The 22,441-nt window shown below is 53.6% G+C and overlaps 3 protein-coding genes across 12 annotated transcripts in view; 2 read left to right on the top strand and 1 right to left on the bottom strand.

Moving 5' to 3' along the window:
• Positions 1 to 6: 6 nt before the first annotated feature.
• RFXANK (regulatory factor X associated ankyrin containing protein) lies at positions 7 to 5,947 on the bottom strand. Of its 5 annotated transcripts, none has more exons than XM_070373404.1 (11): positions 5,826 to 5,947; positions 5,049 to 5,188; positions 4,341 to 4,535; positions 2,792 to 2,875; positions 2,596 to 2,661; positions 2,218 to 2,318; positions 1,914 to 2,039; positions 1,498 to 1,564; positions 1,220 to 1,311; positions 1,054 to 1,134; positions 7 to 232 (listed from the first exon to the last, which is right to left on the bottom strand). In XM_070373404.1, the coding sequence occupies exons 3-11, from the start codon at positions 4,525 to 4,527 to the stop codon at positions 221 to 223; spliced, it is 816 nt and encodes a 271-aa protein (XP_070229505.1). In that variant the 5' UTR covers positions 4,528 to 4,535; positions 5,049 to 5,188; positions 5,826 to 5,947; the 3' UTR covers positions 7 to 220. The 5 variants fall into 5 exon arrangements, with proteins under 5 accessions (XP_070229505.1, XP_070229506.1, XP_070229507.1 ...); XM_070373405.1 differs by having other exon boundaries at positions 5,791 to 5,898; XM_070373406.1 differs by lacking the exon at positions 5,826 to 5,947 and having other exon boundaries at positions 2,792 to 2,872; positions 5,049 to 5,262.
• On the top strand, positions 5,875 to 18,978 carry BORCS8 (BLOC-1 related complex subunit 8). Of its 4 annotated transcripts, none has more exons than XM_005898294.2 (6): positions 5,884 to 6,018; positions 8,592 to 8,704; positions 9,183 to 9,247; positions 13,003 to 13,113; positions 14,732 to 14,806; positions 18,743 to 18,978. In XM_005898294.2, exons 1-5 carry the CDS (start codon positions 5,982 to 5,984, stop codon positions 14,763 to 14,765), a joined length of 360 nt encoding a protein of 119 aa, XP_005898356.1. In that variant the 5' UTR covers positions 5,884 to 5,981; the 3' UTR covers positions 14,766 to 14,806; positions 18,743 to 18,978. The 4 variants fall into 4 exon arrangements, with proteins under 4 accessions (XP_070229508.1, XP_005898356.1, XP_005898357.1 ...); XM_005898295.2 differs by lacking the exon at positions 18,743 to 18,978 and adding an exon at positions 18,095 to 18,413 and having other exon boundaries at positions 5,892 to 6,018; XM_070373408.1 differs by lacking the exons at positions 14,732 to 14,806; positions 18,743 to 18,978 and adding exons at positions 6,710 to 6,918; positions 18,095 to 18,413 and having other exon boundaries at positions 5,946 to 6,018; positions 9,125 to 9,247.
• The window catches only part of MEF2B (myocyte enhancer factor 2B), a 25,354-nt gene continuing 17,702 nt past the window's right edge, over positions 14,790 to 22,441 (top strand). Inside the window, exons 1-2 of one of the 3 annotated variants that reach the window (XM_070373403.1) lie at positions 14,790 to 14,806; positions 18,743 to 18,840. The gene's annotated coding sequence lies outside the window, so the exon portion shown is untranslated. Of the gene's footprint in view, positions 14,807 to 18,742; positions 18,841 to 22,441 lie in introns of those variants that run through there. The other 2 variants (XM_070373402.1, XM_005898293.2) reach the window with 2 other exon arrangements.

Genomic DNA, 22,441 nt, shown 5'->3' with positions numbered 1-22,441 from the left:
GAGTCCTTCAAGTTCTGCACAGAAGGTTTATTGGTTCCTCTTGGAAAGGGCCCCCTCCCACCGTCTGTCCAGGAGCTGCCTTTGAAGCCGGTTCTGGGTTCCCCCAGCTCTGGGTCAACCATTTTGTTCCCTGAGTGTCTTGAGTCCCTGGTGGGCAGTGTTTACTCGGGGTCGGCAGGCACCAGGTTGCTCTGGAAGAGTTTGAGGATGTGGTTCTCGATCACCTGTTGCACTGGAAACAGAACAGGGAGGAGGTGGGCCACGAACTGAACGTCGGCTGCAGAGGCACAGGCTGACCTGTACCTTCCCCTCGGGGTATGAGCAGGGCCCTCAGCCCTGGGGCCTGGATGGAGGACCCATTTCCTCCTCAGGGAGATCAGATCCATGCCAGAGAACAGCTGGGAAGACAGAGGGCCCCTCCCTAGCAACCTCAATTTCCCCGAAGTTTGTAAAAATGCTTTTGGGGAGGTTTTTCAGTTATTAAAAATATTCCTTACCCAGCAAAATTGACAAACTGGAACTTTTAGAGTTGAGAAGGACTGTGAGAAATTATTTGTTTCAAATGGACTAAAACTTCATCAAGAAAGGATGGAATGGGATATTTCCCGTGCACCACCCCCCATGACCCCAGGGATTAGTTCTGTTAGGATCTCCCCATTTTCTGAAGTAGGGACTCAAACTGGGGTCTGTCTCCAGCCCCCATTCACATCCACTTCCTGCCATGGAGGGGGCTGGTCTCCACGGCCATGCGCACTGTGGCCCTCGTGGTATCCTCGCCCCATCGGGGCCTCCTTTAGACCACTCAGTGCCTGCACGTCCCTCCATTACGGCCCCTGTCACCGATACACATCGGCCTCCTGCCCCAGTACACGGGAGCCCCGAGAGCTGGGACTAGTACGTGCCCAGGCCAAGTATACACCAGCACCTGATGTTTGCTAACATGAACACTTTCGCTGCTCGCATCTGACATCCAAAAGGGGTGTCCCGGGCACCCTGCTGTGGGTTACCCCACCTACAGCACCCGGACACTGCCTCCAAGGGTCTCAGGCCAACCTTTCCGATATCCCAAGGCCACGGCGAGGTCCATCGGGGTGTAGCCGGAGTCTGCCTCAGTGGTGAGATCAGCTCCTCGGGCTGCAAAGCAGAACAGGTGCTGCAGAGGAAGCTGGGCTGGAGACTAGGAGCCTGGGTGGGGTGCGGAGGTGCAGGGACTACCCACCACGCAGCCACGGGTCTGCTGGTAGCTGTGTGGCCCTGGACTAGAGCCTGACTTGATGCATGTGGCCACTGGGATCTCCACCTCCAGGGTCTCTGAGGTATGCAGAGTGTGGGTGCTCAAGCCAGTTGGCCAGACCCCTGTGCTGTTCCTGCCACCTCCTATCCCCACCGCAGTCCTCCAGGAGAAAGCTCTTACCCATCCCAAGAGCAGTTCAGGCAGAGCTCAGACCCCTCCCTGGCCGCCAGGATTCCTGCAGGGCCAGCCTCTATTCCACTCACCCAGCAAGGCCTCCACGCACTTCACATGGTTCCCACGCACGGCGTACAGCAGTGGCGTCCCTCCATTCTGTCAGGAACGGGTAGAGGACCACCGACACCATCTTTCCCAGATTCTCATGACCCCCCCATACCTTCCAATTTAATGTGGTTCCTCCTGTTTGTCACTTGGCCCATCTAGTTTCTTCCCTGGATCTCAGCTTACATACTGCTTCTTCCAGGAAGCCCACCCTGACTTCCCTTGGCTCTCCAGGCAGCCTCGGCTCTGTTCACTACATCTGAGCTGTTTATGTGTCAGCTAAACCCCTCAAAAAAAAAACAAAAAACTGGGAGCTCTGTGAAGCTTGGGGATGGGTCTCAGCACTCCGAACAGACTTGGTACCCTGTGAGGCGCCCAGGGCCAGTAGGTGGCGCCTCACCCAGTCATAGATGTTGATGTCCACGTCTCGTTCCAGCAGAAGCCCCACGATGTCCGTGTAGCCACCGGTGCTGGCCAGTGACAGGGCACTCTCCCGCTCCTTGGCCAGGATGTGGGGGTCGGCACCCTGGGAAGAGCAGAGGGGGCAGTGACAGAGCCAGGGCAGAGGGAGGGCTGGGGGCAGCCTCTGCAATCCTGGGGCCCCCGTGTTAGCTCCATCTTACAGACACGGCCCCAGCAGACTCAGCTGAAACCGCTGCCCGCCCTCCAGTCCTCAGGAAGCCCCCAGCTGGGCTGGGACGCACCCACTCAAGCAAGAAGCGGACAGTCTCGATCTCTCCAAAGGCGGAGGCCCAGATGAGGGGGGTGAAGCCGCGCTCGTCCGGCTTGTTGATGAGGTTGTCGCCTGGCAGGAGGGGGGTGGTACCACTGGGATGTACCCCTGCCCACTCTCCCCAAGGCTGTAGAACTGGGGACGGGGTGGGCGGCTGGGGTCAGGTGTGGGGCAGGGAGGCATACGTGTGGATGACACATGTGGACATGCGCAGGCACATGTACAGACGTAGGCACACATGTGGAGGCTCAGGTCATGTCAGCAGCCACACGCACACACCAGCAGGTGAAGTCACGCTGGCGTACGCGTGTGGGCATGGACACACTGGCACACACGTGTGGGCACACACCTTTCCTCAGATGCTCCTTCAGTTGGCTCAGCTCCCCTTGGGCTGCGAGCTGGTGGATGGACAGGGCTGGGGGCCAAAGAGAGGCAGAGTCCTCACCTGTCCCATCCCTGCTCCATTACTCCCTGTCCAAACTTGCGCCTCTCAGCCCCTGCCACCCCGCCACTTCTCTTGCCCCGGGGACCAGGGGCCCACTCACAGTCCAAGGTTGCTGGCAGGGCCGAGACCTCATTGCCCCGCTGCCGGTTGGTGAGGGTCGTTGAGTGTTTCAGGGAGTTGCCTGCTGGGAGAGAGAAAGGGCTTCGGTTTCCCCTCAGTATGTCTTGGGTTTTAAGGCCAGACCCTGGAGGCTTGGCAGAGAAGGCAATGGCGACCCACTCTAGTACTCTTGCCTGGAAAATCCCATGGGCGGAGGAGCCTGGTAGGCTGCAGTCCATGGGGTCACCGAGTTGGACACGGCTGAGCGACTTCACTTTCACTTTTCCCTTTTATGCATTGGAGAAGGAAATGGCAACCCACTCCAGTGTTCTTGCCTGGAGAATCCCAGGGACAGGGGAGCCTGGTGGGCTGCCGTCTATGGGGTCGCACAGAGTCAGACAGGACTGAAGTGACTCAGCAGCAGCAGCTGAGGGCTTGGAATTACCAGAGGCTGTGCCTGTCTCCAGTATCCACTCACTCCACCCTCTCAGAGGCCCAGGGTGTATATTTCTCCTCCATCCTGGCGAGGTTCTGCACAAAGTCCCTGCCCTCAAGGGCCCATGGACAAGCCAGGGAGTCAGACAGAAATAGAAACAGAATGAAAGCTTAAGCTGAAATACGGGCTCAGGAGAAATGAAAAGCAGGTGGAAGAGGGGCAGAAAGAAGGAAGGGCGGGGGGCGAGTCCCCTTCAGAGAAAGTGGTCAGAAAGGGCCACTCTAAAAAGGCCCAACTGGGAGCCTGGCCAGCTGAAGAAACCTGGGGAGAGGTGCAGGAAGAGCATTTCACACAGCGGGAACAGCAGGGGCAAAGGCCCTGGGGGGACTGAGTAAGACACTCTCAAAAGATTCCCATCAAAAGAAATCCTTGGGTCCTCAATAAGTCAGACACAGAATTATCATCCGACCTAGCATGGTACCCCCCAAAGAGTTGAAATCACATGTTCAGACAAAAAGTGTACATACATGTTCACAGCAGCATTATTCACCAAGAGGAACAACCCAAATGTCCATCAGGGATAAATGAATACAGTAAATATGGTCCTTCCATACTACAGAAGATCAGTCAGCTATAAAAAGGACGAAGTACTGACACACATTACAAGGTAGGTGAACCTTAAAAACACGCTGAGTGAAAGAAGCCAAACAGAAAAGGCTGCATGTTGTATGAACCCATATATAGGAAATGTCCAGAACAGGCAAGTGCATAGGAACCGAAAGCGGATTTTGGTTGCCAGGGGCTGGAAGAAGGGGATGGGGAGTGACTGCTAATACCTCTGGGGTTTTCCTTTTGGGGCGATGGGAGCGTTCTAGAACTACAAAGATGTGGAAGTGACACACCATGGTAACTTACTGCCACTGAGTTGTAAGCAATTCCAGTTAAAATGGTTAATTTTATGTGCATCTTAACACAATGAAAAAAAAACAGTTAAGCAATCCCTCACAGGGTGGAGAGGGAAGACACATTCAAGGTGATGGGACATAAAGACAGAGGGCCTGATATGCCACCGTTCTTGCATCCCAGAAGCAGGAGTCCAGGGGAAGTATCCTACCTTGAGGTGAGGAGCTGCCAGCATCTGACTCAGGATTCCCAGGCTCTGGGGTACAGGGGAAGAGACTGAGGACCACAGTGTCTGAGCTGTCAGGGGCCTCGTCCCTGGGGTCTTCGGGGTCCCCAAATTCTGGGGTTGAAGGCTGCTGGGTCAGGCTGAGATCCTCGGCAGGTTGGGTGTGCTCCATGGGGAAAGCTGGTGGAAGGGCCAAACAGGGAGAGATGGCAATAATTATCAATAACTCATTAAGTAGGCACTGACTGCATACCTGGCCTTACACAGTAAGGGTGGGTAAACTCAGACTCAGCCAGAAAATTAACACCAGAGTCCAGTTTTAATTGGCCTTCTCAGACCTACTCCTCCCCACCACCAGAGCACACACAACAGGCATTGTTTAAAAGCCCTCGCTCTGGGGTCCGCTGTGTGTTTGAATCCCTCCACTTTATACGCTGTGAAAGCTTGGGCATCTGACTTAATTTCTCTAAGCCTCAGTTTCCTCATTAAAAAAATGGGGACATGAGGCCTAAAAAAATCATGTCTGTAAATATCTGAGCAGGAGGCCTGATACCCGGGCAGATCTTAATAAATGTCTGCTGTTGTTTTTTGGGGGGAGGGGGGAAATCCCTAGAATGAGCGAGGGCTCAACAAAGATGTGATTGGCTGCATCTCACCCTCCCCTCCCAAGCCAATCCATCAGGGTCCACTCACCTCCAGCTAGACTCCTCTGTCACCCGACGCCGCAAGTCAGGGTACCCCCAAACTTGGGGGCGCAACTCACAAACTTTTCTCTTCCAATTGATGTAAGGGGCAGCAAGATGGAGCCTGTACTGTCCGCGCCTTGCCTGCTTCTGCTGGGACGAGAGCAACTTGATACGCGACCGCTACCCCCCACCCCGAGTTCTCCCACTGCGCCTGCGCACCCCCGCCCCCCGCAAAAGTGCGGAAAGGCTGGAGCAGTAGGAGCGGTTTCGGGCCCTTTAAGGCTTGAGGGAGGGCCGTGGCTTCCGCCAGGGCAAGAATTATGCAGTTGCGCCTGCGCATTCCCGTCCCCGCCGCCCCGGAGGAAGCCTGGTAGGGTCGGGAGGGATGGGCGGGGCCTCAGAGAGCTCTCTCTCGAGTTCACGGCTCTCGTCCTCCTCACCCCTAACTCCGCCCACGTTTTTCCTGACGCAGCCAATCGGCTCCGCCTTCGGGCTTTCTTTAGTAGAGGGGCGCGAGGGACTCCACCACTGCTGCCCCCTTCCGTAAAGAATATCTCCTATGCAGGCGTGGGGGCTCAAGAGCCTCTGCAGGGATTTGGTGGCAGCAGTGGGGTACAAGTGCATGGAGTATTTCCCCAGTTTGTCTGCCTCCGGAAAAGGGGTTCGGTAAAGGAGGGAGCCCTTGCCCCTCCTCCGCCTGAGGCGTCCCTCCTGGAGCTTCAAGGGGTCTCCGGCCCCTCTTCACTCACCTCCCGATTGCCTCTTTCCCCAGTCTCTCACTCACCGCCTTTCTGTCTGGGTTGAATAAGAATCTAGATGGGAAGACCAATTAGTACCGGAACTGGATAAGCGCGGCGTCCAGTTTCGCAGGGAAAGTTTAGGCTGTTGTCTCTACCTCCAGACTTCCGGTTCCGGTCCTCGGAATAGGGCCGTGGCTACTATGGAAGAACCCGAGATGCAGCTCAAGGGGAAGAAAGGTGGTGCGGGGCCCCACGCGGGGCGGGGCGGGGCGGAGGGGCCAAGGACCCGTAGAAGGGCAATCTGAAGGGGGTGACAGAGGGCCACGGCAATGAGGGAGCGTTTGGGGGCAGTGATTGAATTGCCAAGAAATCCCGGCTCAACCGCTGACTAGTTTTGAAACCTTTAGAGACTATGTGCCTCAGTTTTGTCATCTGTAAAATGGGGAGTATAATAGTCTCCTTGCCTCCCCCCATAAAATTGTGAGAATTCAGTAACCTGATATGTTAAAACAATGTGTAAAACACTGGAAGAATGCCAGAGGCGTGGCAATTGTTGTGTGTAACGTTTCCTTTGTATTTAAGCATTTGCATATCTTTGTTGTTGGAGCCGCTAAGTCGTGTCCGACCCTTCGGGATCACATGGACTGTCAGCCCACCAGGCTCCTCTGTCCGTGGGATTCTCCAGGCAGGGATACTGAAGTGGGTTGCTGTGCCCTTCTCCAGTTGTATATATCTACATATTTGTAAATGACATAGTTAAAAGTTACAAAATTCCACAAGCTATTTTTAAAGTGTCAATGTCGTTGTTAATTTGTTACATAGATTATTGCTAGTGAATTATTTACACGTCACAAATACATGTAATTCCACATCCTTCATAACAGCACTGTGAGGTGTAAGCTATTACCACTGTGTTCATTTTCAAAAGGAGGAGCCCTAAGCGGGTAAGAGGACAGACAGTTTGGAGGTGGCAGGCTGGGCTCTGCCTGAGTCAGGGCGCAGTGGTGAGCTGGGCACACCCAAACTGGACAGTCGCAAGCACAGCCTCCCTCGACTCCCAGACACCAGCAGGTTCCCCGTCACTAACTACAGTGTCCTGGGCAGTGGAATGGCGTCCATCTCTGCAGCAAAGCTTAGGTGGGTTCTGTTATCCTCCCCTTTTTCCAGATGAGAGAACTGAGGCTCAGAGATACTCCTGCCCTCACAAACCCCAAGTCTTAGATAAACATAACCTAATAAAGAATGAGAATTTTTATGTCTGAAACGAACAAAACATTGGAAGTCAACTATACTCCAATGTAAAATTTTTAAAAAAGAATAAGAATTTAAGTATAAGGGAAATGAATAAGTTCTGAGGTTGAGAGTGAGGTTGAAGGGACATCTGATTAAGCTTGGTAATTAGGGAAGGCCAGGAGGTGACATTTGAGCTGAGACATGAGGGGTGAAGGGAAATGAGAGGTGGGGATGGAGGCAGTGTCATTGGCGGGATCAAGTACAAAGGGCTTGAGGTGACACAGTGTTCAGAGCTGTGCTGCAATGCTAGTCACAGTACTTATTCATATTTTAATTAAAATTAGGTAAAATTTAAAATTCAGTTTCTGAGTCACATTTCAAGTGCTCAGTAGTTGAATATGACTAGTGACTACCATATTGGGCAGTATAGTTTATAGAACCCTCCCATCATCTCAGAAAGTGCTTGTGGAGAGTGCTGAATGTCCATGGAACAGCCGTGAGGCCATTGTGCCTGGGGCAGAGGGCCAGGTAGGCGGTGGTGGGGGCGTAGTAAGAGTAAGCAGAACATGCAGAGCCTTCTGGGCCATGTGAAGCAAGGCAGATTTAATTCTCTGGCTGATGGAAGTCATGGGAGTGTTTCAACCAAGGGAGAGACCTATCTGATATGTTTAGTAGGAGCTCATCTCGTCTGTTTTGTGGGGATTGGATTGTTGGCAGGAAGCGGAGCAGGGAGACCAGGGAGCAGCTAAGTTTGGGATCTAGGTGAGAGACAGCTGTGCCTGGACCAGTAAGGGCAGTGCGGTGGTAGAAGTGGGTGAGTTTTGGGCTTTGTTTTGTGACCGAACAAGCAGGAGCTGCTCATTGATGGGGTAGGAAGGGCAGGGACCACCATCTGGCTGCTGTTTTTGAGGCACACCCTGGGATGAGGAGTTGTCTCTAATTAACTTACTAAGAGAGCCCCACACAGGAGAGGGGGAAACAGGACAGGGTTGCAGAGGAGGCTGAGCAAGCAGCGACCTCAGGTGGAATCCTGCAGAGGGGAGCCACGGTCCATTCCCACAGGGGAGCTTATGGGGACGAGTCGCACCTCTGAGTTGTTCGGACACTCAGCATGGGTCGTGGGCTTTCCTCCCCCTCGGTGGTCAGTCTTGGCCTAGAGCCATCCACCCATGTAAACTTGCAGGCACTTTTGGGTCCAGTTGCCAGTGGGCATCTGAAGAAGAATCTCTGATTTTGTCACAGGTAAATGAAATGTGAGTGGATCTGAGCGGGTAGCAACAAGCAAGTAGGTTTAGGAAGGGAAGGATCATGAATTCACTGGATACATTAATGTCATCAAGATTGAGGCCCTTCTGTGACTCCGAGATGGAGTTGTTTGGCCCTGCTGTGATCATCTGCAACCCATCACCAGGGCCACAGGTGACCCAGCTCGGAGGGATGCTGGGCACTCGTCTACTCTGGGTGGACTCACAGGTTGAGCAATCAGGAATCTAATGCTTTGTCTCCTTGATCCCCCGTCAACCCTTTCCCCCTCTCCCCACCGGCCCCACTTTGCCAACTGTCCGTCCTGGACCCAGTTACTGACAAATTCACTGAGAGCGTCTACGTCCTGGCCAATGAGCCGTCTGTGGCCTTGTACCGGCTGCAGGAGCACGTGCGCCGCTCTCTGCCTGAGTTGGCCCAGCATAAGGTGAGTGTCCTGCCCTAGCGACTGACCTCTCCCAGGGTCTGCACCTTGTGAGCTGGGGCCTGCTAGGTGGAACAGGGGCTGTTGGTGTAGGAGTTAAGGCCGGGACATGAGCAGGGAGGTGCATGGTCACTGACCCAGCTTGGGGCTGGACGGATACATGTGGGGTGGATTTGGAAGAAGAAAAAGGTGCTGCGTCTGCTGTGACCCATGTGGTGAGAAGGAGGCAGCCACAGGAGGACCCAAGGGAAAGATGTGCCCAGGCAGAGGGAACAGCCTGTGCAAAGGTCCTGAGGCATAGCTGCCATGTGTTCACAGAAAGCCCAGACTGAGGAGGGGTGGGAGTTGCTGGAGGAAAGATTGGGGCTAGAGGGGGCGGGTCTCTACAGCCGTGGTGATTGGCGTTCGGGTGCTCCATTCCAGAGAACTGGGAGGAAGGAGGTAACAGCCAGCCCTGCTCATGGCTCCCCACCCTCCACAGGCTGACATGCAGCGGTGGGAAGAGCAGAGCCAGGGAGCCATTTACACCGTGGAGTATGCCTGCAGGTGAGCACTGCCCGTCTTGCGCCACGGTGGCCCGGGTGTTCAGGGGCTTCCGTCAGCTGCCTGCTGAGCCCTGGCCTGCCAAGCCCACCTGGGTAGGGGCAGGTGGAGCTCGACTCAGCTGGCCACAGGGCAGAGTTCCAGCCCAGACCCGTGCTTCTCACTCTTTGATCCTCACGCTTCTTCCTCGTCCTCAGCAGCCCCCACCATCTGTCACAGGAGGGGGTCCTAAGGATTCCAGGAGGTGCCTCAAGAGGCCAGTGTTTCCCACCCACAGTCAGGACCACAGACTGGCTGGTGGGGTGGATGGCAGCCGGGGGTAGTGCCCAAAAACATTACTGTTTATTTTAAATTTTTATTTCTTTCTAATTTTTTATATTGTTGTAAGAGGCACATAAGTAAAATTTATCATCTTAACCATTTTTAAGTGGACAATTCAGTGGTTTCAAATATATTCACAATGCTGTGCAGCTATCCCCGCCACTCACCTCCCGAGTTCTTTTCATCTTGCAAAACTGAAACTCTGTCCCTGTTAAACATGAACTCCCCATTCACCACCCCCATTCCTGGCTCTTGCCATTCTACTTTCTGTCTAAAAATCTGACTGTTCAAGGGACCTCACATTAATGGGATTGTACATTTTTTTTTTGTCTTTTTGTTGACTGTCCTCTTTCACTTAGTATCTTCAAGGTTCATCCACATTGTAGCCTGTGTCCAAATTTCCTTCCTTTTTTTAGGGCTGAATACTATTCCAACCTATAGCCAGATCACATTTTGTTTATCCTTTCATCTCTTGGACACTTGGGTTGCTTCCATGTTTTAGCTACTGTGAATACAGTTTCTGTGACCAGGGATATACCATTTATTGTGTTTTCTTGTTTGCTTACCTTTCTCTAAATACCCAGAATTCTTAACCCCAAGTGAAAGATGCACCCGATAATAAAAAGCAGTAGTTGGTGCTTCTCCGTTTTATTGCAGCTTTGCCAACCTGCCTCCTGTGCTTCTTTGGCTCCCCGTGACTGTATTTCATGTCCGGGCTTGTTCCGTTTGCTTTAGGAGTTGGTGACTTAGGAGTGCTCTTTGCTCCTAGTACGGGCTGTAGGTTGTTTTGGTGGAGGCTAAACTGGCACCCCACTCCAGTACTCTTGCCTGGAAAATCTCATGGGTGGAGGAGCCTGGTCGGCTGCAGTCCATGAGGTCGCTAAGAGTCAGACATGACTGAGCGACTTCACTTTCACTTTTCACTTTCATGCATTGGAGAAGGAAATGGCAGCCCACTCCAGTGTTCTTGCCTGGAGAATCCCAGGGACCGGGGAGCCTGGTGAGCTGCCATCTATGGGGTCGCACGGAGTCGGACATGACTGAAGCGACTTAGCAGCAGCAGCAGCAGACACTCCCCAGCAGTCCTTGTCCGTGGCACTGTGGGATTTGCCTGCCTGTTTCTGTTGTGTAGTCGAAGTTCCTTGACAGGAAGTCCTGTTGCTGGGAGTTCTGCCATCACCAGCCTTGACCCCTCTGCTGGGGCTGGAGGGTGATCTAGACTGATGGCATCTTCCTGGGGATTGTGGTCACAAACACTCTTCTCAGCTCCAGGAAGAGTAGAAAAGATAAGGGAGTTTTTCTTGCAACTACTAAATAGTTCCTGGTCCTCCAAGAACCTTTTGGCCCAGGTTGGGGACTTCCCGGGTGGTCCAGTGGCTAAGAATTCAAGCTCCCAATGCAGCAGGCCTGGGTTTGAGCCCTGATTCGGGAGCTAGCGCTCATGTGCCACAACTAAGAATTTGGATGTTGCAACTAAGGATCCCGTGTGCCACAGCTAAGACCTAGCACAGCCAAATAAAAACAATTTTTTTTAAAGGCCCAGGTTTAAGGAAGAACAGATCAAAGTCTGTATTGTCTCCCAGTTCCACTAGCTGCCCTGTCCATTGCAGGAGCTTGGACCCTGGTTGGCTGTTCACACTTACATTTTAATGAATTAAAATGAAATAAAATGAAAGATTCAGCTCCTCAGTCTCACAAGCCACACTTCGAGTGCTTAACAGCCAGCTCAGTGGATAAAGAATGTGTCCATCATGTTCCAGAATGTTCCATGGGACTGCCTTGTGGTAGGCAGGGGGCCAATCTGCTCTGAACTCTGAGCACTTCTCTTTCGTGAGATGTAAATCTCTCTAATGCTGATAGACTGTTTCCTATGGACATGAAAGGGCCCTTTTAGTTGTTGAAAATGCCTCACGCAGTGTTAATGGTTGGTGTGAATCTGGAAGATACTCTATGGTCTGTTGGTTGGGCCAGTTGTGAACTTGTGTTAGACAGCTTTTTATCGAAGTTGACAGATACTAGGAAAGCTGACTGCATTTGGTGGTGTCAGATGAGCAAATGGAGAGTCTGAGTTTCAGCCAGCGCTCCCCACCTTTGATCTCATGTCCATTTCCAGGCAGGTCCTTGACTGATAATAAATGGGATTGACTTCTTTGTCTTTAATAGAAGGACTTGGAAACGACCTTTTATTTTTACTGCAGGTGTCATTGCACACACAGCTTTCTGGCCTTAGCGATGCCCAAGAGGTTTGCTGAATATTTCCTGTAGTGCTGTTGGAAACAACATTTTTATTAGACATTCATCAATGTGGCAGCAACGTCAGAGCTTAGCACAGCTTTGCAGAAGTGCCTCTCTAATGGTGCTGAGTCTAAACTCACTTTTAGCGCTTTTCACAGTCCAGCTGACAAGCTTCCTTCAGAGGGAGGAATAGGTTACCTAAAAGGAAAGCATGCTATTTAAAAAAATGAAAGCTGAGTGCTGAAGAATTTATGCTTGTGAACTGTGGTGTTGGAGAAGACTCTTGAGAGTCCCTTGGATTTCTAAAGGAAATGAATATTCCTAAAGTCCTGAATATTCATTGGAAGGACTGATGGTGAAGCTGAGGCTCCAATATTTTGGCCACCTGATGTGAAGAGCTGACTCATTGGAAGAGACCTGACCTTGATGCTGGGAAAGATTGAAGGCAGGAGGAGAAGGGGACAACAGAGGATGAGATGGTTGGATGGCATCACCAACTCGATGAACATGAGTTTGAGCAAGCTCTGGGAGTTGGTGATGGACAGGGAGGCCTGGCGTGCTGCATTCCCCGGGGTCACAAAAGTCGGACACGACTGAGCAACTGCACTGAACTGATGTTATTTTGAGTTATACGTGGTCTTTGCTATGCATGCGGGCTTCCTCTAGTTGCAAAGAGTGGGGGCTGCTCTCTAGTGGTGCTGCTCAGGCTTCTCCTTGTGGCGGCTTCTCGCCGCAGAGCGCAGGCTCTAGGGTGCATGGGCTTCAGCAGTTCTAGCACACGGGCCCTAGAGTGCCTCTTCAAGCAGCTGCGGTGCACAGGCTTAGTTGCTCCAAGGCATGTGGAATCTTCTCAGACCAGAGATCAAATCCGTGTCCCCTGCGTTGGCAGGCAGAATATTATCCACTGTACCACCAGGGAAGCCCAAAGCATGTTATTTTTGAGGTCATCTTTGAACGCTTACAGCTTCTTCAAAGCATTAAATGGTCTAGCAGCCATCAAACAAAAGTTGTGTCTTGCCATCCAGTGTTCTGGTCCACAGGGAAATTTAAACTTTATGCACAGTAAGCCCTCAGGAAGGCCCATGGGATCCCCCAGCAGCTGGACAAACCACTGGGCCAGTGCGGGTATCCACTGAGGTCCGGTTGCAGGTGTCCACTGGTCTGGTCTGGTGCCGCTGACTGGGTCCCCCATCCCATTGCAGTGCCGTGAAGAACCTTGTCGACAGCAGCGTCTACTTCCGCAGCGTGGAGGGTCTCCTCAAACAGGCCATCAGCATCCGGGACCACATGAACGCCACGGCCCAGGGCCACAGGTAGCTGCTGGGACTGCCCGCCCCTGCTGCCCTCAGCCTCCTTGCTGCAAGGACCTTCGCTGCTCAGCCAGGAACTGCACCTTCTCGCTCCTTAGACAACTCCCTTTCTTGGTCTCACGGTGGCTGGTGACTTCCTCTTGTCCTTTGTTGTCTGTAGTGGGAGTTGAGTTAGTCCACACCCAGCTCCTGTGCGCTGCTGTGTGCTTGGGCTGGGTGCTGGGGGCGTGGCAGTGACCGAGACACGTTTGCTTGCGGCCTCAGGGAGAGGCACACGGCAACCAGGTAGACATGGAACAGACAAGAGCATTCCAGATACGTGTGAAGGAGGAGAAGGGGGCCCCCTCTGAGGAGGTGGCAGAGATGCCAACAGAGGCTTGAACAAAGCGCAGACAAAGGTGACCATGGGTGGGTGTTCAGTGTGGCAGGGGGTGCAGAGGCCCTAGGCCTGGTGAGCTGGATGTGTTGGAGGACCGAGGCAGTTGTAACTGGAATGGGTGCAAGCGGGGAGACGGGGCTAGGCAGGTGGGCAGGGACCTCGAGGGCAGCAGGGAGCGTGCCCAGAGCTGAAAGAGGCTTTGAGCCGATGACCAGATGGTGCAAGAGTGAAAAGTGCTTACAGTCCTTACATAAGGGGGAGAAGTAGCTCTCTTTGGCTTTGTTTTCATTATAGTTTAATAAACATGCATTTGAACACCTATGTACCTGCTGTACCACTTCCCAGGTGGCTCGGTTGTAAAGAATCCATCTACCAAGCAGGAGACACGGATTTGATCCCTGGGTCGGGAAAATCCTCTGGAGTAGGCAGTGGCGACCACTCCAGTATCCCTGACTGGAGTACTGGAGTACTCCATGGACAGAGGCGCCTGGTGGGCTACAGTCTGTAGGGTCGAGAAGAGTCAGACACAGCTTAGCGACCCAGCGGCGGTGGCAGCAGCACGTGCTGTAAGCCGTCACTCAGCCTTGAGATGGGTCTGACTCCTGCAGTGTGGGGTTCTGGCATGCCTGTCCCCCACAAGGCCTTAGAAAGGAAGAAAACACCTTTATGTTGCTGTGTGTGATAACAGACACAAGAACCGTCAAAACCGAAAAAGCCTTGCATATGTGTAAGAAGGGGTATGCAGTGACCTGCCCTCTGAGGGTAGCATGAGCGGGGTTCTTGGGGGTTCACCGAATCACCAACTGGCTTCTCTGCCTCGGGTGCGTGACAGCCACTGGGACTGGAGTTCACTGCAGCAAGCTTTGCACACTACCCCTTCCCTCCCACAGCAAGGCCACAAAACCGATAGCTCCTACTTTCAGCTCCGTTGCCCAGCTGCTTCCAGAAGCCCTGCTTGTGCCTCTGAAAGACACCAGTAGCAGCAGCCGCGTAGTAGCTGCTCATCCCCTCTTGCCTCTCTTCGCAAGCCCCAGGGATCTGAAGCTCCCAGGCCTACATGAGACCTAGCCGCAACCTCTGAAGTGGGTAGCTGGTCCTGTTTTTTACAAAGGATACCCTGAAGGCTCAGGCCAGGAGTCCTGGGAGACTGGAGTGTGACCCCAGTGTGCAGTCCAGTCTAGCCGAGCACGCCTCAGGGCCTTGGACCTCAGCCTCATAGATGCTGCACATGTTTTGTTCCAGCCCTGAGGAACCACTCCCACCCTCCTCAGCCTGATCCTGGAAGAGACTTGGAGGTGCTTCGGCCCCTCTGACGAGGTCAGTGCCAAGTGGACCTGGAGCCTCTCTGCTCTGTGCTCTGAACTAACCCATCCCCTCAGCATCTGAGGAGGGACCTGCTTGACTAACCACTGGGGTTTTCTCCCTGGGCTTGTTCAGTGGTTTCGTTTATGGGAAGCTAGAGAGTAGGGGCACCTGGTGCCCTCTGCTGCGCAGGGCTGTCAGCCCATCTCCGTGGTGCTCTCTGTCGTCTTCCTGCCTCTCATCCAGGCCACAGACCCTGTCTGGATCCCAAGGGCCCCTGCCCTTCAAGAAGAGCAGAGCCCCATTTTCGCTACCCTCTGTGTGCCACCTGCTTGCTTTACCCACACTCACTGTCTCAGGCAGAGCCCAGCATGGCAGTTATCCACCCGGCTCTGGAATCCTCTTTCTACTGGTGACCTGCCGTGTAACCCTGAGCAAGTCCCTCCCCACTCTGGTCTCTGCTTTTCCCTTCCATCACAGTGGTTCATTAGCAGCAGAGAGGACATTACTACATACAGAGATGCCTGTTGCAGCAGTCAGCTACTGCTACGTGACAAACTGCCCCCAACCTTAGCAGCTTATGACACCAATCATCTGCCTGCTTACGGTTCTGCAATTTGGCCTGGACTCGGCCACGTGGGGGCCATCCGTGGTTCTTGATGGGGTCCGGTATTCTGAGGTAACCTCGCATCTGGCCCTTGACCAGTGCTGCCTGGTGTTGGGGGGGAGTGTCTAGTCCATGTGGACTCTAGCGGGCCAGCCCAGGCTCCTCCTGGTGCTTGAGTGCCCCGGGGTGCACACACTCCTTCAGCCTTCCCTTGCTGTACAGTTACGGGCGTCCCATTGGTCAAGGTCAGTCACGTGGCCAGGACCGGGACCAGTGGGAGAGAACTGCAGGAGGGCTAGTACCGGGAGGTGTGGTTGCCATCTGAGGAGAGCATGGCACCGAGACTGGCCTGGTGTCTGGTTCTGTGCTCATGCAGGGTAGACACAGGCAGACTGGAGGGGCCGAGGGGCTGACCGTGCCCGTGGCTTGTTTAGCTCTCAGCCTCCTGCTCATTTGCCATGGTGTGCGCTTGCACTGCGGGTCTTCTCAGAGGGTCAGGGGAGGCTTAGATGGGGACAGGGACCCCTGTGCCTCCTCGAGCAGCAGCCCTGAGTGCCAGGAGGTGGCAGCGTTCGTGGGTGTGCAGGCAGAGTTCTTCTGGGGCTCCTGTCACGTGCTGGGCTTGGCTCTGGCTATTGGGGTAGTGAGGAACACTACGGATTGTGGGGTTGCTCAGGGGACCCCTGGGAGGGCCTGGAGCAAGAAGGGCTGCCAAGGGGGTATGCTGGGGACACGCCCCAGCTGATCCAGGGTATTCGAAGGAGAGACGGCCTAGGCGACTATTTATATGCTAATTAGAGATATAAAGAATAATAGAATGAGGATAGCTCAGTAGGAAAATTCACTGGAGAAAAGAGGCTGAGTAGCTTGGTTTACTTCAGTGGAGAAAAGAGGCTGAGTAGCTTGGTTTACGCGGGAGACCAATAAAACTTCAAGACAAGAAGTTTGCACCACTTACGTAGGCCACAGGCGCCCTCTCGAATAGCGGGAGGTGCCTCACCCTAGACACCTTCTCCAGTGGGTCTTAGAAGCCCAGGCATAATTAGTAAGCGTGGTGGGTTCCGCGCTCCAGATGGAGACTCAGCTGGAAGTTAAAGGGAAGAATGACATGGGGAGACCAAGCGTTGGTGAGCAAGGCCCGTAGCTTTATTTTCAACAGGGGTTTTATACCTAAGTTACATAGAGGATAATAGGGGATGCAAAGTCAGCAGTCTTTGATTCTTATCAAAAACCAGGTTTCTTTCCTGCAAATTTATCGTATACAAATGGTTTAGGTGATTTACATCATCTTCTGGCCAGAAGGCCTACTAACATTTATGACTCTTGACAAGGACTTATCAACAAAGACTTATTTTCTCTAAGAGTAATTATTTTAAGGTTTGGCACCATCTTCCAAAGATAAAATTGCATTCCTATAGGGCGGATGTGTAATGGGTTTACAACAAAGGAAAGAATTTATTACCTTAAGGGTCTAAAGTTACTAACACCAAGGCCACTACTTATTTTTTTCTATATACCAACTATTAATTAATACACATTCAAGGATACAATTCAGGGGATGTGAAAACTTGGCAACAAGCATTGACTCATCAATGAAATCCTTTACTAGTTTATTCTGACAGTTTCTAACTCTCTGAGAGGCTCTAAGCTATTTGAATATCTTAAGCTTCCCGTGCCTCTGGAGGCTAGGAGACTGTAAACAATCGTATGCATAGCTGCAGGAGTCCGGGTAAACTTGTCAGGCGAGTTAGCCATCTGAGGGGTTTGGATTTAAACACTCCTAATTGCCCAGGAACTTTATTAATTGGAGCTGTAAGTTAACTCTTTGACAGAGAGAGAGCGAGATGGTGGTAGGGGACAGCCCCCAGTAAAGTCAGAGGTGAGAGCACAAAGCAATAAAGTAGGCAGACTCTGGTTTTTGGGGGGAAAATGCTCGAGAATATCCGGGCGGACTCCTGAGGCTCGATCCCACCTTTGCGTATGCCGAGCCTCCTTCCTCATGACCTTTGTCACGAGTGGAATGCCTCACCGGCTCCCGGCAGGGGTCAGCCACCCACCCCATTTCACCACCCAGTGTTGCCCACCATCCCTGGACCCACACGCCCCCATCTCCTGCATCCTGTGCCCTGGTCCCACCCACCCTCGTGCCTCAGGAAGCTGCCCTGCTGCCCCTTCTACCCCCTCCACACCCAGCGTGTTTCTCCTGCACCTGCCTGGAGGCTCCAGGCCAGCCACGAGTGCCCCGAATCATCTGCTGTCCCTTGACTGCTGTACCCCCTCAGAACAAAGTGCTCTGTGGCGCCTCCTGATCCCACCTTTGTTGCTACAGACCCTGCTCTTCTCCCCAGAATTGCTGCCCCACACCCCCTCTCAGAGCCTCTACTCCCACTGTTCCCCAGATGGCTCCCCCACAGGGTTATTGGTGACCTTTCACAGGTCTTCCCTGCTTCTCCAGGCCCAGGGCCCTACACACATCCCCATTTTGCAGAAGAGGAATCAGGCTCGGAGAGGCAAGGCAGGGTCAACATCATGACCGGAAATGCCAGGATTCACACCCAGACTCTCTAACTCCCAGCACTTCACCTCTTCTCTTGGCCCCACCCAGGATCCTGCTTCAGATGCCACCTCCTTGGGGCTCCCCTGAAGCCCTGGGGGCATCTCAGAGCTCACCTTGACTCTCATCTCTACCCCCCTAGCCTGACCAAAGCTGGACTCTTTGACACAACCTTGCGGGACTTGGTGGGGACCGAAGACCAAGCAAGTGTGGCCGGCGCATCCCTCTTGCCTCTGGGCCAGCCATGAACGTTCTGAGACGAGGCTTTGCTGCCCTTGGATTCTTACCCGCCCCTCACTGGCCCTGGACATGGCCTTGGCCCCTCGGACCAATAACTGCTGCCACGACCACACACCTGCTGTGTGTCCAGCTCTGTGCCGGGTACTTCACAGTGGTCATCTTTCATCCTCAGACAGCCCTGTAAGGGAGATGTCACCCCAAATACAGATGGGAGAAGAGAGGCTCTGAGAGGTGGCGTCATTTGTGCAGGTCACACAGCTAGGGGAGAGCAGACCCTGGTCTAACGTGGTCCCAGCCCTGCCCCTGCCTTGCTGTGTGACATGGGGCCTGGCTCTCACCCTCTCTGGTCCTACCTTTCTCCATCTAGACAAGAAAGCATGGACTGGAGCCTTTTCTACAGACTAAGGCAGACATTTGTGTAATTGCCTGCCTGGACTGTGTTCTATCTCAAACAGAAATGCCCACCCCAAGGCCATATATAGAAGACACCCTGACCCCAGGGGTAGGTGTGGGACCCTGGCCTGGCTAATCAGAGCGCCCCATCTCCCAGGTCACAGTGCTTGGTTCGAGATGGGGACGTGATCCAACGAGAGGTCTTCCCTGAAGATTTTGCTGGAAAAGTACGAAAAGTACCATCTTCTTTCTCAGGTTGGTAAGCTCAGCAGATGGAATGTGGAACCTAAGAACATCCAACCTGGGACCTTGGATCTAACTGTACCTGACACAGAAAAATCTTAATGCTTCAGTTTCATGAGTCCCTAGAATCACTGCATTTGCCAAAATTGATCTGAGTCTGTTTCTGCTGACTTGAGGAGATCCCACACTGATCCCTGAGGATTCCAAGCCTGGGAGATCAGGGCCCCTGGTTTGTATGGCTCCAGGGTCAGCTGTGTGCCAACACAGTGCCCAGCAAAATCTATCAAGACAATCAGAATGGAGTTGTTGAGGGTACAGCCAGTATGGGCCCCAGGCTCACTGCTCTGGGAGCATCCCCCAACTTGGCCCTGTGAAGTGGTTCAGAAGGGTGGGGAGCAGAGAGGGCCCCGGTCGGGTGGCAGGGCTGTAGAGGGGCCTGCAGGCCTGGGAGGAGGGATTGGGAAATAACTGCCTCCCGCCATCAGGAAACGGTCAGCCCTCCGTCTTCTGTGCTAGGGTGTCCTGGGGGTCTGGGTGCCACCGTTCTGTCTTCCCTCTGCCCTAACTCAGTTTAGAGGGAGGAGCCTCAGGTTCACTATTGTAGGCCCTGACTGGTGTGTAGTTGGCCTTCCGAGACACTCTCTCTTCATCCACTCTAAAAGCACCTCTTGTCCATCTCCTTCCACCATGAAGCCGTTTATCCAGCAAACACTGATCTGTCGGAGCTAGGACCTGTCTACCCCAGAGGATGCCCTGGTGAGCCAGACAGACCAACCCTGGCCCCAGAGCTCAGACCCCCTAGACGGTCAGCTTAGTGATGTAATTGCATGAATCCAAGGGCCAACCTTGGATGGTTCAGGTACAGTGAGCTAGCGGGGAGCAGTCATGGGGTGCCCTAGACCTTCCGAGGCTCCTTATCACCCACAGTCTCTGAACACGACCTCAGCCAGTGACTAACAGTACTGTCAAAGAGGTCTGTGCGGGACTGTGGGTTGTCAGATCCCACCACCACCGCAAGTCCTGTGCGCCCGGGGGGTGTGATTACTTTTGCCTTTCATTCCTATGGCCAATTTGCCCTTCACTCCTGGTGAATGTCCCTGGGGCTTCCCCCATAGCTCAGTTGGTAAAGAATCAGCTTGCAATGCAGGAGACCTGGGTTTGATCCCTGGGTCGGGAAGTTCCCCTGGAGAAGGAAATGGCAACCCACTCCAGTATTCTTGAACCCCATGGACAGAGGAGCCTGGCCGCCTACAGTCAACGGGGTCGCTAGAGTTGGATGCGACTTAGCGACTAAACCACCACCTGGCGAACGTCCCACCCCCGACGACCGCCAGGGGGTGCAAGAGGCAAAGCCTTGGCAGGGCTCTCCACCTCTGAGCGGTCATTGTCCGCAGTCTTGGCAGATCCTGGAGAGTGCAGTGTGACCCTCTGCCCTTTTCCACCTCATGCGTCCTTGCTCCAGTTATCCAGAAAGTGAATTAAGACTTCGAGAGGCCACTACCCAGAAAGACCTCGCACCTGCCCCATGCACTAGTGGCCTTATCTATTCACCAGAGTGGAGGGTGTGGGCATTCCCTAGCTCACTAAGACTTGCTCTCAGAAACGACCTCCTAAAAAAAAAGCAACGACCTCCTCGTGCCAAGAGACATTCGAGTAGGGAACCTAGCGCCCGTGAGAGTGGAGGTAACCTGGAAGGGCTCCTTGGGTAACGTGTGGGACCCCTCTTTTAGATCTCTGGATGGAGTAAAATGAGGCCCGAGAGGGCAGCGACTTGCCTGCGGCTGGTCCACGGTGGTCAGGACAGGAGTCAGACATGAATTTTGACTTTCTGTTTTGAGTCCTGATCCAAGTCCCGGTTCTTATTTTACTCCTGCCCTGCCCTCTCAGAGGGTCCTGCTCCTGGGAAGCCCGTTGCCAGCCCCACCTCATCCCTCAGCAAGGCCTCTGGTTGCCCCAAGGTTGGTCCCCAGACCCCTAGACTACTCAGAACCTCTCCAGTTTTTCAAGAAACCCATGAAAACACCCCTTTTGTGCTACCACAACACACAGCCCAATCGCAAGGAGATCCCAGACTCCAGGAGACAGAGATGACCACAGGCATTTCTGAACCTCTGGGCCAGTGCTGAGGTGGGAAGAGGGATGGGGGTGTCAGAACACCAGATGGAAGGGGGATAATGAAGGCTTTGGGAGGAGGAGGGGGTATTGGAGACCGAGCCTGAAACACTTCTACCCCTGAGGAGGCACCACTATTGTCCCCGTTGTTCCCATGAGCAAACAGGCTCAGAGGAGTGAAGTGACTGGCCTGAGGTCACACAGCAAGTGGGAGTCAGAACAGGTGGGAACCCAGGGTCCTTGAAGCCTGAAGCCCTACCCACTGAACCACACTGCCCTTACCATGGAGGAGCTGTCAAAGGCTTCCCCTGCTGACATTCTGGGAGAATATATGGAGAAGGGAGACTTGGGGGGAGCAGCTTCTACACCTACTTAACCTTCCCACCCCTGTCCACCTTCCCCATCTACCAGGCCTCTTCCCAGATCTCCCTCTCCAGCCTTTTCTATTCCAATCTCCCCTGAAATCTCCCTTTCAACCCCCAGTCTCTTACTCCAGCTCCTAAGAGGGTCCCCTCATCAGAAAAGACTGAGGTCAAGGTTCCTGATTGCCCCACGGGAGGATGTGGGCCCACACGAGCTAACGCAGCCAGTGATGGGCACACGTATAGGACAGGAACAGGGGTAAAGGCGAAAAGAAGGAGCCATTATAGGAAACTGTGAATGATGGAAGAGGGTCTGGACTGGGTTGGGAAGGGGGTTTGGGAAGGAGAGAGGTGGAAGGGGGCCACATGGCCGGGGCGAGAATGCAGGAGGGAGCCCCAGTGGTGGGAGAGGGCGGGAGGTGTGCCCCACGGTGGGCATCCCCAGCTGGCTCAGCTCCGGCTGCCCCCAGGGCTGCTCCAGCTGCTGCCCTCACGTAACCAGAGCCTGCCTGTTGCATCAGAGGCAAGCAGGCGGTCTCGGGTAAACAGAGCGGCCCTCGAGGGGCCCAGGGCTCCCTAGCCACCTCCACACTCTGCAGGACTCATTCTGTGCCTTGGAGCCTAGGCAGAAGCCCCCAGCCTGGTCTGGGTCACCCGAACATCTGGTGTTGGGCACTGAAGGGCAGCAAGGTTGGGGTGGGAGAGGCAGGAAACCTGATCCCCACCAACCCTAGTTTTTTTTTTCCCCCAAAGAAAAATCTGTTTGCCGGCTAGGGGTGCAAACTGCCCATGTCGCAGATTGGGAAACTGCTGTGTGGGGAGAAACACAAGCCTTCCAGGACCTCTGTTCCCTCCCTCAGTGTCCCTCACAAACTATATCGCCACATGTTCCCTCCTGAGTCCAAAGGTCTGATCATCTGTTGTGTTCTGAGAAGAATGACAGACAGCCATTGCAACTCACCTACTCTCCTCTTTCGTCTGCCCCAAATGGGCCCCCTCCTCCTATCTCCACGCCCTTCTTTAAAGGGCCCCCAGCCCAATCTACTTCCACTCACTGCTCAGGCTTCATCTTTCCCCACCAAAGAATGTTCTGCACTTTCTCTACCCCCTTGCAATTCCTCTTGGAAAAACTCACCAGT

Source organism: Bos mutus, chromosome 7 (genome assembly GCF_027580195.1).
Source record: "Bos mutus isolate GX-2022 chromosome 7, NWIPB_WYAK_1.1, whole genome shotgun sequence".
Taxonomy (NCBI): Eukaryota; Metazoa; Chordata; class Mammalia; order Artiodactyla; family Bovidae; genus Bos; species Bos mutus.
Note: the sequence above shows the minus strand (reverse complement) of the source record. Positions and strands in the feature narration are given on the sequence as shown.

What these genes read in the sequence shown, in the direction of transcription:
- BORCS8 (XM_070373407.1), top strand. Translation starts at nt 5,982, where the DNA reads ATGGAAGAACCCGAGATGCAGCTCAAGGGGAAGAAAG. An exon ending in GCAGCTCAAGGGGAAGAAAG is followed by an intron (nt 6,019 to 8,591) that starts GTGGTGCGGGGC and finishes TCCTGGACCCAG; the next exon opens with TTACTGACAAATTCACTGAG. An exon ending in ACCGTGGAGTATGCCTGCAG is followed by an intron (nt 9,248 to 13,002) that starts GTGAGCACTGCC and finishes ATCCCATTGCAG; the next exon opens with TGCCGTGAAGAACCTTGTCG.
- RFXANK (XM_070373404.1), bottom strand. Translation starts at nt 4,527, where the DNA reads ATGGAGCACACCCAACCTGCCGAGGATCTCAGCCTGACCCAGCAGCCT. An exon ending in TGGCAGCTCCTCACCTCAAG is followed by an intron (nt 2,876 to 4,340) that starts GTAGGATACTTC and finishes TCTCTCTCCCAG; the next exon opens with CAGGCAACTCCCTGAAACAC. An exon ending in ACATCAACATCTATGACTGG is followed by an intron (nt 1,565 to 1,913) that starts GTGAGGCGCCAC and finishes CGTTCCTGACAG; the next exon opens with AATGGAGGGACGCCACTGCT.